This window comes from Idiotropiscis lumnitzeri, chromosome 8 (assembly GCF_059441095.1).
Source record: "Idiotropiscis lumnitzeri isolate Australia: NSW breed Sydney's pygmy pipehorse chromosome 8, RoL_Ilum_1.0, whole genome shotgun sequence".
NCBI classification, from domain to species: domain Eukaryota; kingdom Metazoa; phylum Chordata; class Actinopteri; order Syngnathiformes; family Syngnathidae; genus Idiotropiscis; species Idiotropiscis lumnitzeri.
The window spans coordinates 3,614,424-3,632,442 of NC_142398.1; the positions used below are offsets into that span (position 1 = coordinate 3,614,424).

At 43.7% G+C, this 18,019-nt stretch overlaps 1 protein-coding gene across 1 annotated transcript; it reads left to right on the top strand.

Moving 5' to 3' along the window:
• The first annotated feature begins 7,269 nt into the window (after nucleotides 1–7,269).
• On the top strand, nucleotides 7,270–15,408 carry LOC148331761 (retinol dehydrogenase 8-like). The gene is made up of 6 exons (XM_088302432.1): nucleotides 7,270–7,394; nucleotides 10,041–10,202; nucleotides 11,748–11,927; nucleotides 12,533–12,626; nucleotides 13,373–13,556; nucleotides 14,266–15,408. Exons 1-6 carry the CDS (start codon nucleotides 7,289–7,291, stop codon nucleotides 14,491–14,493), a joined length of 954 nt encoding a protein of 317 aa, XP_088158558.1. The 5' UTR covers nucleotides 7,270–7,288; the 3' UTR covers nucleotides 14,494–15,408.
• The last annotated feature ends 2,611 nt before the right edge of the window (nucleotides 15,409–18,019 follow it).

Consider the following 18,019-nt stretch of genomic DNA (forward strand, 5'->3'; position numbering starts at 1 on the left):
CGCGATTTCCCACGTCGTAGTTAGCCTCAGCTGGGCTGAGCCGGCGGGAGAAGAAGATACAGATAAAGATAAAGATAAAGATGTCCTTTATTAGTCCCACAATGGGGAAATTTGAAGTGTTACAGCAGCAAAGATAAAGATCACAGAGTCGGCGGCGTAATGTAGCCGTTAATGTATAACATTAGCAGCAGACATTCATAAAAAGCATGCAAATATACACAGTATAAACGTATCTAGTGTAAGGAAACACTCCCAATGCCTGTCCATTATACAGAGGGGGAAACACTGTAATGATAAAAACTACTGAATGATTGAAAATACTGCAATGATAAAGATATTACAATGATAAAAGTACTGTAATGGTGAGAGTACTGAAATGACAAGAAAGTACTGCAATGATAGAAAATACTGCAATGATAAAAGTACTGTAATGGTAAAAGTACTGCAATGATAAAATATACTGCAATGATAAAAGTACTGTAATAGTAAAAGTACTGCAACGATAGAAAAATACTGCAATGATGAAAGTATTGTAATAGTAAAAGTACCTCAATGATAGGAAATACAGCAGTTATAAAAGTACTGCAATGATAAAAGTACTGTAATAGTGAACATCCTGCAGTGGTAGAAATACTACAGTGATGGAAGTATTGTAATAAGAATACTGTAATGGTAAAGAAAATACATCATTGGTCAATATTTAAGTACACCCTTGGCTGAAAGTACAGTAGTAGTTTATATTGCATCCTAGGACTGCACAATTGCACTAATGCCCTCCTGTTTGTAGGCCTGACCCAATGTTCTTGTTAAAAAGTCTGACAGCAGTCGGCAGGAAGGAGCGGCGAAATCTCTCTTTGGTACAGCGAGGGAGTAAAAGTCTGTCACTGAAGGAGCTGTAAAGTGTTCTCAGAGTGTCATTGAGTGGGTGGGCTGGTTTGTCCAGCATTGATGATAGTTTTGCCGTCATCCTCCTGCCCCCCACTGAGTCCACAGAGTCCAGGGAGCAGCCCAGAACAGAGCTGGCCCTCCTCACTAGTTTGTCCAGTCTCTTTTTGTCCCGGCCCGAGATGCCTCCTGCCCAGGAGACCACTCCATAGAAGATGACCGGTGAAACCACCGAGTCATAGAAGTTCCTGAGGAGTGTTCCCCGAACGCCAAAGGACCTCAGCCTCCTGAGTAGGGAGAGTCTGCTCTGACCCTTCCTATAGAGAGCATCTGTGTTGTCGCTCCAGTCCAGTTTATTGTTCAGATGAACACCCAGGTACTTGTAAGTTGAGACCCTCTCAACGTCTGTTCCCTGGATATTCACTGGTGCAGGTGGAGAGTGCCGACGCTTGCGGCAATCCACCACCAGCTCTTTGGATTTCCCAGCGTTGATTTGGAGGCGGTTCTGCTGACACCAGTCCACGAACCCCTGCGTAACCCCTCTGTACTCCCGATCGTCATCGTCAGTGATGAGGCCGACAATCGCAGAGTCATCAGAGAACTTCTGCAGGTGACAGGTTGTGGAATTGTATTTGTAGTCCGAGGTGTAGAGGGTGAACAGGAAGGGAGCCAGCACAGTTCCCTGCGGCGCTCCCGTGCTGCAGAGGAGCACGTCAGACACACAGTCCTGTGTCCTCACGTACTGTGGCCGGTTAGTGAGGTAGTCGTGAATCCATGTGATGAGGTGGTGGGCCACTCCCGCCTGCTCCAGCTTGTCTCCCAATAAGGCGGGCTGGATGGTGTTGAAAGCACTTGAGAAATCAAAGAACATGATCCTCACCGTGCCCCCCGCCTTCTCCAGGTGGAAGAGTGAAGTGTGGAGCAGGTAGATGATGGCATCACCCACACTGATGCCAGGCTGGTATGCAAACTGGAGTGGGTCCATTGAGGAGCTGACCAGGGGGCGCAGATGGACGAGGACCAGTCTCTCCAGGATCTTCATCATATGAGACGTCAGCGCCACTGGTCTGAAGTTGTTGAGCTCCTTCGGATGGGGTGTCTTTGGAACCGGAACCAGGCAGGATGTTTTCCACAGCTGGGGGACTCTGCCCAGCTTCAAGCTCAGGTTGAACATGTGTTGGACGATTCCACACAGCTGGTCTGCGCAGGATTTGAGGAGCTGGGAGCTGATCCCATCTGGGCCTGCCGCCTTCCTCGCCTTCATCTTCCTCAGCTGGTTCTTCACCTGAGATGTTGTGAGGAACAAGGCTGAGCAGGAGGAAGTGGTGGTTGTCTGATGAGGCTGGGGACTGGAGCCTGTGGAGAGAGAGAGGGGCGAGAGAGGGGGAGAGAGGGTCTTGTTCGCAGTGGCAGGAGGGGTGGGTGGGGGCTGCATCAGGGAAGCCTGAGCAGGGTCAGACATTTGATCAAACCTATTGAAAAATAGGTTCAACTCATTTGCCCACTGAAGCCCCCCCCCCCCTTCTGGGTCTTACCTGGTTGTCCGTGGCCTGAGATGGTCTTCAGGCCCATCCAGACATCCCTGGCATTGTTCCGCTGCAGTTGTTCTTCCATCCGCATCCTGTAGGACTTTTTCCCTTCTCGGATCCTCCTTCTCAGCTGACGCTGCACTCTCTTCAGCTCGTCCTTGTCGCCTGAAACAAAAGCCCTCTTTTTCTCCTTCAGGAGAGCTTTAATGTCCGGTGTGATCCAGGGTTTGTTGTTGGAGAAACATCTTACAGTCCTGGTGGGAATGGTGTTCTCCATGCAGAAGTTAATATAGTCTGTAACTGTGTCTGTTAGACCATTAATGTCCTCACCATGAGCTTCACTGAATACCTCCCACACAGTTGTGTTGAAACAGTCCTTCAAGGCCTCCTCGGCTTCTCCGGACCATCGCTGAACTGTGCGTGTCACAGCTGGCTGCCTGCGGACCAGAGGTTTGTACACAGGCAGGAGAGCAACCAAGTTGTGGTCAGCTTTGCCCAGCGGGGGGAGGGGCAGTGACGTGTACGCCTCCTTGGTGTTGGCATATAAGAGGTCCAATATTTTATTGTCTCTGGTGTGGCAGGTTACATATTGTGTGAATGAAGGCAGAGAGGAGGAAGGAGAAGCATGATTGAAGTCACCAGTGATAAGGAACAAGGCATTTGGGTGCTGTGTTTGTAGCCTGCTCACAGCTGCATTCAGTACATCACAGGCTGTCTCACCGTTAGCAGAGGGTGGCACGTACGCCGCCACCGCGATCACATGACTGAACTCTCGCGGTAAATAGACCGGTCGCATGCTAACAGCTATCATCTCAATGTCCCGACTGCAAAGTTGATCCTTAACAGTTATGTGCCCAGGGATACACCATCTATCATTAACAAACACAGCCAGCCCTCCCCTTTTCTCTTACTGCTCTCCAGTGTCCTGTCCGCGCGTAGTATTTGAAAGCCGTCCAATTCCACGACGGCGTCCGGCGTTAGCTCTGTTAGCCACGACTCCGTGAACACCAGCAAGCTAGCCTCCCGGACAATCCTCTCGTGCCGGGTGAGCGCTGTTAGCTCGTCCATTTTGTTGGGGAGGGATCGAACATTCCCCATAATAACAGACGGGAGGACGGGGTGATATCGTCTCCTCCTTGCCTGGCGTTTAGCCCCCGCACGACATCCTCCTCAGCTCGCGGGGGATATCGGGTCTCGCTCCGGGAGCCCACTCGGGTTAGCACGGAGTGCTAACAGCTGATCTCTTGTGTACACGATCGATCCGTAGCTCCGAGTTTCGTCTCCGGACACGATCGCGCAAAAAACAGCCCCCAACAGCAGTAAAACCACCGCAAGTTGGATGTCCATTGCTGAGATGAGGTAAAAATAAAATAAAAAAGGGTAAAGAGAAAAAACACACGAAAAAGGCTCAATAGTGAGCCACGCTGCTGTAAACAGGCAGCCACTCGCGCGGCGCCGGATGGAGCAGGGATGGAGTCTCTGGTCGACTGGAGAACGCTGGGATAGGACTGACCCCACTCCTGAATCGGAAGCGTCCACCTCGACTACAAAAGAACGCTCAGGGTTAGGGTGGCGCAATACCGGGGGGGTAGTGAAGGCTCGTTTAAGGTTGCTAAACGCGGTTTCGGCCCCTTGATCCCACGTAAACCGTGTCTTAACCGAAGTGAGGCGAGTGAGTGGTAGGGCTTGACGGCTGTATTTCTTAATGAACCGGCGGTAAAAATTTGCGAAGCCCAGGAAACGCTGCAGTTGTTCACGGTTGGTGGGAGTTGGCCATTCAACCACAGCGCGAGTCTTGGACGGGTCGGCCTTAAGCTGCCCCTTCTCGATAATGAAACCTAAGAACTGGACTGAGCTCAAGTGGAATTCGCATTTCTCCGCCTTGACGTATAGTTTGTTTTCTAGCAAGCGTTGTAAGATGGCCCGGACGTGTCGTTGATGTTCCTCTGCGGAACTCGAAAAAATCAAAATGTCGTCCAGGTAAACAAAAAAGCAAACGTTTGACATGTCTCTTAGGACGTCGTTGATCAAAGCCTGAAAGACGGCGGGGGCTTTGGTCAAACCGAAAGGCATTACAAGGTATTCAAAGTGCCCTAAGGGCGTCTTGAAAGCTGTCTTCCACTCATCCCCCTCGCGTATTCTCACCAAATGGTAAGCGCTACGTAAATCTAACTTGGAGAATATCGTGGCCGATTGCAATGGAGCGAACGCGGAGTCCAGTAACGGAAGCGGGTAGCGATTCTTAATAGTGATGTCGTTCAGACCCTTGTAGTCAACACAAGGACGTAATGTCTTATCCTTCTTTTCGACAAAAAAGAACCCCGACCCCAGCGGAGATTTTGAAGGCCGAATCAGCCCTGCCGCCAGGGAGTCGGTGATGTACTCCTTCATAGCTGCCTGCTCGGGCTGGGATACTTTGTACAGACGCGCAGAAGGAAGTGTAGAATTAGGGAGAAGCTCGATGGCGCAATCATACGGACGGTGTGGGGGTAAGGATTTGGCACGATCTTTACTAAAGACCGATCGGAGATCCTGGTAATTCCGGGGATATTATCTAGGTTAATAATTTCTGGTGACACGGCCCGGGCACTTAGCCCTTCTTCCGCCGAGCGTAGGCAATGGGCGTAACAGAAAGGACTCCAATTCTCTATAGTCATTCTACCCCAATCTATCACCGGGTTGTGCGACTTCAGCCAGGGTAACCCAAGGACAATCGGAGCTGCCCTGGAGGGCATGACAAAAAAGGATCGTTTCTCAACGTGATTACCGGATATTTTCAATGTTAGCGGTTGCGTTACCCGTCTGATATCCGCCAGGAGGCGCCCGTCGAGATCGCAAACTCTCTCGGCCTTTCCTAATTCCGTGACCGAGCAACCTAATTTGGCGACCAGTCAATAAAACAGTCATCAGCGCCCGAATCGACCAGGGCACGAACTCGGAACCTGGTGTTAAGTCCAATAATCTCTCCGTCCCCCTCAAGTCTCATAATGTCCTTAGGTCCTCCGTCCCTTTGTTCTTGGACCTCGAGGCTTAAGTTCTCTTCCCCGGAGTCGGGGTGTTCGAGGTGGTCGGTCGCTGACTTACAATGATCTTCGTGCGTCTGCGGTGGTGCCCGGCATGGGGGTCGGGCCGGACACGAAGACACCCGGTGACCCTGTTAGCCGCAGTAGAAGCAGGCCCCCAACCTGAGCCGTCGTTGTCGTTCCACCGAATTCAGCCGACCAGCTCCCAGCTGCATAGGTTCATCGGTAGTGTAGGCACTAGGACCCGGGGGTGCGCTGGCTCGGTGCGACGCTGCTCTGCTCCTCTTTCTCGGCGTCACTCTCTCATGCGGTTGTCCAGGCGAATTGCCAGGCTGATGAGCTCCTCCAGAGATGCCGCATCTTCACGAACGGCCAGCTCATCCTTTAAGGCAGAGTTCAGTCCTCGGCGGAACACGGTTCGCAAGGCACAATCATCAAAACCGCTCTCTGCCGCGCGAATGCGGAAAGCAATGGAGTAGTCGGCCACCGATCGACAACCCTGTGTGCAGTCTAACAGTTCACCCCCAGCCTCCTTACCCCCAATTGGGTGGTGAAACACCTGCTGAAATTCAGCCAGAAAAGCGGAGAAGGAAAACCGAAGGTCCGGGCGGGCATTGCTCACGGCCATGGCCCAAGCACTAGCTTGGCCAGTCAATAGACTCATCATAAACGCTATCTTAGCACTATCATGAACGTACGTAAGGGGCTGTTGATCGAAGATCAATCTGCAATGATGAATAAATTGCCCACAGAGGCCGGGACGGGTGCGGTAAGTTTGGCTCGCGGCCATGGAAGCCGGGAGGTGGGCCTCCGGTAGCGGAGGCGACCGGATTGGTCCCTGATGCCGCGTGCGAGAAGAAGCCACCTATGCGGGCGTCGAAATTTTCAAAATGGTGGGCCAGCAGGCCGACTGCGTCGCGGAGAGCTCAGTCTCCTGTTGTCCCACCAATCGTCCTTGTCTGGCCAGAGCCTTGAAAATCTTTTCTGTGTCCGCAGAGTCCATGGTCGGAATATTCTGTTAAGTATTTTCCAGCGACCACTGGAAAATATTAGCGGGACTCTTTAAGCGCAGAAACAGAAAGATATAATTTAACAAAGGTATTTATTATTCCAAATGAAAACACAGTTACTCTATATATCTATATTAATTATCAAACGCAACACCGACAAACATCAAACGAAAATCGCTGGTGGACAAACTCACACCAGGAAAAGAAAACTGACGACGGAACAAAAAGCGCTTGCAGAAGGCAAGGAGTACAACAAACATAAATTGCTTACCGCAGAAGGGCAAGAAAAAACAATTGGGGCGAACGAGAACCAAAACGAGCAGAACCTTAGCTGAAAACGGAGAAACACAAAAACACCATATGCAAAAGGCAGAACAAGAAGTCTATAATTCACTACTTGGATCATGAACATGAGCAATGCAGGAGAATATTAAGATTAATATTAGGTTTAAGTAATGGCATAATCAGCGAGTTGACAAGAGACAGGTGCGGGGCTGGAGGAAACGCCCCCACTCAGCTGGGAAAACACAATTAACATGGCATGACAGAAACGGATCATGACAATACGCTTGTAAGGTTAACGTGTTTTACAAACAATGGTTGAAATAAGATGGCTAAAACCGCTTTTCAAACCCAGGAGCAACATAATTTCTCTTTCCAAAACTTTCTATTTGGGAAAAAAAAAATTCAAATTAATTAAAAAAAAGGGGGAATCTGTTGTAAATATTGAATGTACAGTCACTGCCTGGTTGGAATAGCAGAGGTTAATCACATCTTCTCCATGTGACTTTAATCCTCTTAGGGTGCGCACTCATCCCGTCTCAGCCTTCACTGGACAGAGATGGCAAGCGGCGGCCAGAAAGTGGTGCTGATCACCGGCTGCTCGTCAGGCATCGGCCTGAGGATGGCTGTCATGCTAGCCAAGGACCAACACAAGCGCTACCATGGTAGGTGCATTCTTGCTGCTTTCCTGGAGGTCCTCAAACTCAGAGAACACGGCTTTGTTATGTTACAGCCATCATACAAATCTATTTTGCCCCTTAAAAATTCTACACTCTGACCTATCATTATGCGATAGAAATATGTTTTCAGATTTTTTGTTTTGTTATGTTTTTTTGGGGGCAAAATTATTAATAACGAAAAGGAAAGGCTATGTGTTACAATATGACACAGAATTAAATTAAGTATAAATGAAATAACATTTCAAACGAGGCATATGCAATGCCAAATGAAAAAATATAGACTCGTGGAATGACTTAGAATTATGTGGAATGATTTTCTTATGTGTCATTGAGAATGAATGAGAAATAGTTTTGGGGGAGGCGTGGGAATTTTGACATGTTGAAAACACTTCCCAAGGTGCATCATTGAGCTGAACAATACAAATTGGTATGGGGAAGATGTGAGCCTGTTTTGTTGTGTGTCATTGTGAATTAATAGATTTTTTTTTGGTGGGAATTTTAGCGGTGGAAGTTCTGAATTTTTGTTGCTTTGGAAATTATGGCATGTTGAAATGGAACAATGTGAATCTGTTAGCCTGAATGTCCCATTTGAAATTAAAGTAGTATTTTTAGTTGGAAGTGTAGAATTTGGGGAAAATTGAGAAGTTTTTCAATAACAAAAATAACACCCTGATGTTCATGAAATTGGAATTATGTGAATTGGATGAATTATGTGGAAGGAGATGCATTTTAAAAAAGTGTGAGGAATAAAAGAAATTCTGTACTAGATTGGTACCAGAGCCTTACTGAGGCCACCTATGAGGTTGGTCCAAGGCTATTCCAGGACACTCATTGAGGGAGGAGTGCCTTTGCATCCACATTTTGTTATTTTGCAGCCATAGTCACAAAAAAAAATTTTTTTTAAATCGCACCTTAAATAAAAAACGCCCCATCACCCTAACGCCCCCAAAAGTTGAAAAAACGGTCGTCTTGTGGAGCTAAGCAAGGTCACAAAAATATTAAATGCAGCGATTCCATGTCAAATTTACTGTATTGTAACAATTTTCTGTTCACTCTACTCTCAATAAACCAAACTTATTACATGGGTTACTAAGGTTTATTACTTACATAGTGAGTGTTACACAGGCCACATTATTATATAGGTTAATTAAAGCTGTAATATCGTGATACATCCAAACTCATTAAAATCAAATCAAAATAGTGTTGAAGATATAACTAAATCGGCACTACAGCCCTGCTTAAGTTACTTTATGAGTGCTGTCAAGAGCTATTCCAGGACGCTAATACTAATATGTAAAGTGCTTTATGCGCAGAGAGTTCACTAAGGCTACTTGGGGTTATATTTACCACACGTGAGTATCTTTAGAATCAAGATTCGTCCAATCCAATCATCCCAACACTTGACACTTTTTAAACTGCATTTCCCCTAACTTTATTTTTGTTCTTTCCTTTCTCCGGAACGTAGACAAAGCGGGGAATCTTTTAAACCACACAAATGTTCACTGCATCTTTTGTGTAATACGTGTGAGCCAGTGAACTCAGTTTGACACGGCGTAGTATCGTGACGGTCTATAGCCCCATTTACCTGCACCTGACGTGTAATCTCTGCTCTATTTAGAGAGGTGGGTATTTGTTAGTCCTTTAGTCAGTCTGTGAGTTCTCGTCCAGATTTCAGACTTACCCAATCGGTCCAATTCAGCCAAACGCCGTCGAGAATGGACTTTCCGGTACCACATCATACACAGGTGCCGCAGACCGGACACTCAGCCAAATAAATAATACAAATCAAACAGTCTTGTATACCTTTCAGTCCCACAGACCTCAATGTGCATGCTGTTGTTTTTTGTGTATTTTTTTTTTCTTTATTTGGTTGCATGTCTGCTTGTGCACACCTGCATGTGACAAGAAAATTATGTTCTTGATGCCGATTGGCTGTCGCCGACGAAGGACGGACTGGTTCCACGTGAGTTGTGAGTCGGCCTAAAAATACTGAGAAGGACTTAGTGATGGACTGAAGGTGCCCACCTCCGTCTATTTGTAGCCTCTGCCTTAAAAAAAATCATGGAAATAGAAATAATCACAATGCCTTGATTGCGGCTAAAAATAGTGTTTAAAGCTGTGGCATTAATAAGTGTGCGTTTCCCGGACTTGAGCGATCTAGAATGTTTGTATACGAGGCAGGAGCGTGGCATGTTAGCGGTAGCATCGTTGCCAACCTACCATGCAAGTTTTTGGAATGTGAGAGGAAACCGCAATACCCGGAGGAAACCCACACAGGCACGGGGAGAACATGCAAACGTCACACAGGAAGGCCGGAGCCAGATTCAAACCCACAACCTCTGCACTGTGTGGTGGAAGTGCTAACCAGGCAACCACCATGTTGCCTAGTGTAGGATTTTGCGATGAGTACAAATATATACATGTATTTTTTTTTACTTTTAATTAAGTGAAGAAGTCAAATCTACGTCAATACAGAATGTGAGTTCTAATGCCAGATAGGAGTGTTGCTAAAAGTGGCAATTTTTTACATTTAAGTGATAATTAAAATTTGAATCCTCTGAATTGTGAGGAATATCGTATAACACAATTTAGTACCACTGCAGCAATTTATTTTGCTTCCTCAATCCACAGTCATTGCTACAATGCGAGACATGAAGCGCAAGGACAAGCTGGTGGAAGCTGCCGGTGACGCATACGGGAAAACGCTCTCTCTGGCCGTGTTGGATGTGTGCAACGACGATTCAGTCAAACAATGCATCAACGGCATCAAGGATCGCCACGTCGATGTCCTTAGTGAGTCATCCCTAAGGTTAACGACTCGTTCACTGACTTGAGTGAGCAGACTCAGTTGAAAAACTTCAGACTAAGATGATCAGGTAACTGAGTAAGAAAATTTAGGTGAATCGAGTGACTCAAATGATTTGGTTCAGTGACTGGAATGAGTGCGATTCAGAGGCTCTGGATCTCTGATTCAATTGAACAGACTCACTGGAAACATCGGGAACTTAAGTGACTCAGATGCTTCACTGACCCAAGTTTGACTCATCAGAAACACATCTGACTCAATTGAGTTGGGTACCTGTCTTGACTTAGAAAACTCAATGGAACGCTGCAAATTCAGATTAATTGATAGCCTCACGCAACTTGGTGAACCCAGAAAAAAAAAACAATGACTCAAATGGTTTGTTTCACTGGTTCAAGTTATCACACTCGCAAGAGACCCTTCAGACCAATACTCTACTAAGTTTTTGCAATGGTGCATCCAACTTATTTTGTTTGTTGCACCAGCACAAAAGTTAGGAGAACCCAAATTTTCGCCAGCATCACATTCAACACAGTTTTTTTACTAGGTTCAATCCTTTTTTAAAGCAATATTGCTGCGTCTTTTTAGACATGAGACTGGTAAATTATTAACTAACACTTTGATCATCATTAAGTTCTTTATTTGAATCACAATTCCGCAAAACATGTAACTTACTCAAAAGTATAGGTGCTTGAAGGGCTCTGGTCAGAGTATTGCTCAGGAATTATGACCAATCGTCCTTATCATATTAATATTCACAGCTATTTCCACTATATATTTGATGGCTGTAGGTCACGTACCATCGCCTGCCACAATAACAATGTTTTTAGAGCAATATAGTAACCAAAAAACTATCACGACAACCAACGTTGTTGATCTTGTGTTATATGCTTAACCAATTGGAGGCTTCCAAAGTCACATACTGGAGATTGCCAAGCCACGACCCTAAAAGGGGTGGTTACACGAGTGGATTTTTTTTGTTGAGAAATTAGGGTGCCAGAGAGCCCAACTTGGTCTCAGTCTAGAGCCCTCCAGATTAAAGGATTTGGTTGAGTTACGTAGTAGAAGCTGACCCAGCCGAAACACCAGTGTCTTAAATTACGTTAAAAAACACATTAGGTACGTTGAATTGGTGACCGTCCTGAGCTAGTGGACTCTGATGATTTGGTTCACTAACTCGAGCTTGTGAACTCATCAGAAACAATACAGACTCAAATGTTTCAGTAGAATCTGGTGACATTGTTGAGCTAGCAAACTCATCGGAAACACCACAGGCTCACATGATTTGGTTCACTGACTTGAGTTTGGACTCACCAGAAATAGACAAACACAAATATTTCAGTGGAAACGGATGACTGACTCGTGTCAGCAGACTCACCACAATCGCTACATACTCCAATGACGTGGTTCAACAATATTTACTGAAGTGACCCAAGTGAACTGGACAACTTTAGTGACCCCCTGGGGCCAATTTAAAGAAGCAAATTTACCACAACTATTAGCATGCATGATTGTCTTCTGTTTTCCCCAACTAGTCAACAATGCGGGCATCGGCCTGGTGGGGCCTCTGGAGAGCATTCCTATTGAGGAGATGAAGAAGGTTTTTGAAACCAACTTTTTCGGTGTAATTCGAATGATCAAGGAGGTGATGCCTGACATGAAGAAACGCAAAGGGGGACACATCATCGTGGTTAGCAGCGTCATGGGACTCCAAGGTAGGCAGTGGGCACCATCCAAAGCTACATTCAAGAACACTGATTTCTTTCATGCAATGACGAGAAAATCTGAATTGCCACTCAAAGTAATTTATTTAAAATTAAGCAAAACCTTTCAAGCCCACTACCATTGACGTCATGGACGGCGGACAGGAAGCTCTCACCAATTGGTGTACTATTGGTAAAAAGTATTGCTGGAGGTATAGTATAGTGCAGCAGTGCTTCCCAATTTTAATTGAGCCACAACACATATCTTACATACATTTCTCGGCACACCACCAAACAAAAATGATGCCAAATATATACGTAAATCATGATGATATTGTTTAACTTGGCCCAAAAATCACTACCTTATTGTGGAATCTCAACCTTTTGTGTTGAACACTAAGCAATTATTGTGTTTAATGAATTGGCAGCAAGTGGATACACAATTATACCTTCTGCCATCTAGTGGAAGAGCATTTAATGGTCTAGCCCTGTCACTATATATTGCTGGCATAGATAGACGGACATATATAATTTATAGTAAATAAAGATAATTTATGGAACAATTACAGTCCTATATACAGTATAGTAAATATTGTTTACGTTTGTTTCTTGAACAGGCGTGGTCTTCAACGATGTCTACGCCGCTTCCAAGTTTGCCATGGAGGGCTTCTGCGAGTGTCTGGCCGTGCAGCTGCTGAAGTTCAACGTCACGTAAGCATCATTTCACGAATCCTCAGAGCTTTTGGGTTCAGGGAAACCTTACAGGGAAGGAGACTTTTTTTTCCAAGAACACGCTCATAATTCTAACACCAATTATAATAAAGACCATGAACTGTGAAGTGAATTCAGTGATTTCTTTATTTGAGGATAGCTACTGAAAACAAAGACTGAGAACTCATACTCAATTGTGGAAATAGAGCACAAAACTGATTTTTAACCAATTTAGTTCTCCTGATTTTTGGGTGTCGTCTGGTGATACTATTTGGCATATAGCCCTGCTCCCCAACTATGTAAGAACTGGAGTTGCTTTGATTCATATTAGTGGTTACGCAGCGTAATTTCCAATTACTTACTAGTTATTATTAGTTTGCAAGCTAAATGGCGGCTAGCGCCTCTCGGCTTGACGTGGAAAGCCCCAAGGCGACACTTGGGATAAATTTCAACCATTTGAGAGATAAAGCGGATTTATTTTACAGCTCAAAAATGTAGAGATGCATAGGCATAAAAACGGTGCTAGATGAAGGTGCATCCATTTTTCAGCGGGGTCTTAGGAGTTTAATTGGCCCAAAGTTTAGGAAGTGAAGTAACTGGTTCATTATGTTCATGGCACACTGGTCCCCATATGTAGCCCATAACCCCCCCAAAGCTAAGGCCCATGGACCCCTTGATCTCAGTTTGTGAACCACCGTTCATACATAATACAGTCGTGATCCTGTGATTGGTGTGTTCATTCTCAGGTTGTCGATGATTGAGCCTGGACCGGTTCACACAGAGTTTGAGGCCAAGATGATTCAAGACGTGCGGCAGAAGGAGTACCCGGGAACCGACACGGACACGGTGCACTACTTCAAGAACGTCTACCTGCCGTCTTCCGTGGACATCTTTGAGACACTGGGCCAAACACCGGATGACATAGCCAGAGTAAGCTCATGTTCATCCTTTATAACGCATTCTCTCTCAGGGTTTTGCATGCTGGAGGACCCAAACGCAGGGAAATGAAGCAGGTAGTGGTTTAAGGGGTACTTAACTTAAATAAACTAAAAATGCAAGTAAGGGACGGGGAAAATAAAAAATACTCAAGTTCAAAACAACAGCGATCAAAGTAACAAACAAACAAACAAAACTTGACTCTGACTTGACTTGCCTCGGCTCAGCAAAACTGATAGAGGACAACTGGCATAAACATACAATAGTAGACAAGGACTGGACAAGGACTGAAAGTGAAATACAAACAAATTGACGACAATTGAGGAACATCTGGACAAGACACAAAGAGGGGGAGGGAGCTGATTGGCTAACACCAGGGAGTGGGATGACAAGCACAGGTGAACACAATGATCTTAAGAGAGACACAAAAAGAAAAACATTAAACTAAACTCCAAAACCAAAAACAACAAACACAGACAGAGACCATGACATTCCCGTTCTCTTGGTGGGAAGTACAAATACTTCAATTAATTTATTTTTACGTTTGATTTTGGGGTCTCTACTTTTTTACCTGCAATAATGTACAGGAAGTAAATCTGTACTTCTACTATTGTCAGATTTATTTATTTCTATTTTTTTACACAAGAACATGTCTCCCAGCTTTAGTACAGCGTGTATACTTTTACCTCTGCCATTTTACCAGTGCACCAAGAAGGTGATCGAAGCCAGCAGCCCACGTTTCCGCAACCTGACCAACCCTTTGTACACGCCCATTGTGGCCCTCAAATATGCTGACGAGACGGGCGGTCTGTCGGTCCACGCCTTTTACCACATGCTCTTCAACCTGGGCTCGCTCATGCACATCAGCATGACCGCCATGAAGTACCTCACCTGCGGCTGTCTGAGGAGTCGCACTGTGTCGCCAAACTAAGGCAGCCTAGCATCTGCTGGGCTTTGACTTCAACTCAATTAATCAAAACATCACCATGAGGGATGTAGGAGTTGGGTTTGAAAAAGGGTGGAAGTAGATTCCAGCAATTCTCTATGGGAGGTTAAGTCTGGGAATATTAACTAACCCCTATATTCCAAACTGGAAATTTTCCATGGGAAGGGTAACATACTGGAAAGGTCTCACATTCAAACATAATTATTAACATTATGTTTGGTCATAAGCAACCATCCAAGAAAAATATACAACTCTCCTTGCCCACATGTAAGGATATTACAATACTTACTTTGCACCATTTTATTTTCTTCACTCAAACTGCGGCGTTTCCAAAGTTTGCCAGTACCTCAAATTTTAGCTCCAACAAAAATCATCCAACGAACAGTTAGTACCTGAACAAATGGTGGGGATCTTATTGATCAAGCATGAAATCAGATTGCTTTAGTCAGGATCAGGCTAAAAAATATTCATTTTTGACACCTATATAATAGTTCCTATTAAAAACCAGCATATCTTGCCGCTATTATGCCCATGGGAAATGACAAAATTTAGCATATCATTTCATTGTTGTGGGATTATTTTACAGATTTACCCGTCCCACATGCTTTAAACAAATTTAAACTTTTGAAAACCCACTGTAAAAATATTGGAACACACAAAAATTGGCATTCCATATGCGGTTGTTAACGCTTGGGGCCTTGTTATAGTGAACTTAAAAGGCTACAAAAATATTTGGAAAAAACAAATAATGTGATAGTGACAATTTCAATTTAACCACTACAACAGTGAGACGTCATAAAAAGAAATTCCACTTGGAAAGCCAGTGTTAATTCTTTGTGTCATGTCATATGTCATATTTTCTTCTGTACATACAACAGCTGTAATAAACCAATCCCTTCAGTTTTCGCTTAATTTTTGGCCTTTTGAACACTTTACATAGACAACAAGAAGAATGGTGACCTATGGTTGATATTTCAACTGACTAATGAAATTTTATGGACTTGTCTTATAAATGTCTCAATTCATAGGTTGTGCCAATAGATTTTCCCCCAGCAAACTTCAAATAAGAATTTAGAGTATTCTTGTTGATTTATTTGCAAGAGCCTTTCGAAGTTTAGGGAAGAGCACAGGAAATGGGGGTCACATTCCAAAAACTAAGCAACAGCAAAACCATCCATCCATCCATTATCTAAGCCGCTTATCCTCACGAGGGTGTTGGAGCCTATCCCAGCTGTCTTCGGACAGTAGGCGGGGTACACGCTGAACTGCTTGTTAGTCAATCACAGGGCACACAATTTGTGCTCAATCAACTCACCATCCATGCGTGTCTTTGTCGTCATGTGGGAGGAAACTGGGGTAACCCGAGAAAAAAAATAAAATAATAATATATATATATATATATATATATATATATATATATATATATATATATATATATATATATATATATATATATATATATATATATATATATATATACACACACACATACATATATATATATATTAGTGCTGTCAAGTGATTAATTTTTTTAACTAATTAATCACAAAATAATTCCATGATTAGTCGTGATTAATCACATTTTTCAACTACGATTTTTTGCGAAGCTTATAACAGATATTTACTTGAATAATATCTTGGAACTAGAGAATGCAATTTCTGGAGAAATCGCGTGTGAAGGCTGAGGAGTTGAAGCCATCTGGGTGGAAGGACGTGGAATGATATTGAATGATTTTGAATCATAGAGAATGAAATTGAATGAGTTTGAATCGTAGAGAATAGAATTGAATGAGAATGTGGAATGATAGTGAATGATGTTGAATGACACTCAATGGAAATGAATATGAATAAATTGATTGAGATAATATTAGAATGTAAAATGGTGAATAATGTGAAAGAATGGACACGTTGTGTCAATTAAAAAAAAAAAAAAATGAAGTTCCACGGTTGGGACTCGATCGGACAACCTGCACCGACAACCTGCCGGGTGGGAAACGAGTGCTTAACCTCTGAACCACACAAGCATGTACAAGTCAAGTATAGAATCAGCCTTTACACAATAATAGAACTGGGAAAGCCTGAAATGATGGGGAAAGATATCTTTGAAACATGAATACAGTAAATGAAGTGAAGAATGTGAGAGGAAAAAGTAATGACTGAAATAAATGTTTTGAATTTCTAACTGAAACCATGTACACGTGAATTGTAAAGATCCATTTGGAATGGACAAATGGATGATTTTCTGTTGTCACATGTGGTTCACTGACTGTGTATCCTTCTCCAAGATTGCTGACTCACTGAGCGGGGCTACCGCAGTGGGCCGGGGTTTGAGGGTGGCACTGTGAGGCTGCTATAGTAAATCCAAGATAAACCCCACCAAGGGTTTATATATACATATTATAAAAAATGCAAGCAAGGGACAGGGAAAATCAAATATATATATATATATATATATATATTAGGGGTGGGAAAAAAATCGATATTGCAATAAATTGTTGCTAACTCTGTCGCAATAAATAATCGATAGCCTGGCGCCAATATAATAATAATATATATAATGGATTTACCTCGTCATCACCGTCCGTATTTTATCTCTCCTGTCCTGTCTGTGGGGGCGCTACTGCCGCAAACGGTTCTAAAATTGCCGGGATCAGCGGCCGGTGAAGAGTGTGAAGAATTTACAATAGAAAAAGAACTAATGCAAGGATGGCGGAAAATCCAGAAAAACAAATCAAGTTTCAAGAGTTTCCACTCAAAAGTGTGGAGACACTTCGCTTTTTACGAGACCGGTGACGGAAGAACACTGGATAAAAAATATGCAATCTGCAAGAACTGCTTTGCAAAGGTAAAATATAACATCAACACTACGAATCTGCAAAGCCACCTCGTTCGCTATCACGGTTACTACTCGCAGGTGATAAAAAAAGGCGAACCAAGACAGCCGACAATCACTACTGCTTTTAAAGCAAAGTTTCCCTTTGGTGTGCTCTTACGTCGGAGCATGTTGTACAGTTGGTGTTCCTCAAGAAGAATATGCCTTGATGTTTCCACTGGACGGGTTAACGTAAAGCACTTTAATGACAGTTGATACTGACATTTCATTTTCAGAAAGCAGTGCAGTGTCTTGGTTTGCATAAAACATGTTATTAATGTTTGTGCACTTTAATTCGTCCAGCCGTAGCTACAGTGTTAAGACTCAGTGGCAGTGAGGTACTTTGCAAATGCACCTTTCTTTGTACTTTGTACACGTATTGGCATTGAAAAAAAAATTTGATGTTTTCATTTTTATGGCCATTTTTTTCTTTTTTAGTCACATATCTCGTGATATATTGTTGAAGAGATTTCTAATGATATATTGAATATCGTGGACATTGTGTATTGTGATATCGTTATCGTGGGCCACATATCGTCACAGTATCGAATCGTGAATTACCCGTATCGTCCCACCCCTTATATATATATATATATATATATATATATATATATATATATATATATATATATATATATA

Bases quoted from the DNA above. Each gene is read 5' to 3' on its own strand.
- LOC148331761 (XM_088302432.1), top strand. From the start codon at position 7,289: ATGGCAAGCGGCGGCCAGAAAGTGGTGCTGATCACCGGCTGCTCGTCA. The intron at 11,928-12,532 runs GTAGGCAGTGGG...TTTCTTGAACAG, and splicing joins CAGCGTCATGGGACTCCAAG to GCGTGGTCTTCAACGATGTC. The intron at 12,627-13,372 runs GTAAGCATCATT...GTTCATTCTCAG, and splicing joins CTGCTGAAGTTCAACGTCAC to GTTGTCGATGATTGAGCCTG.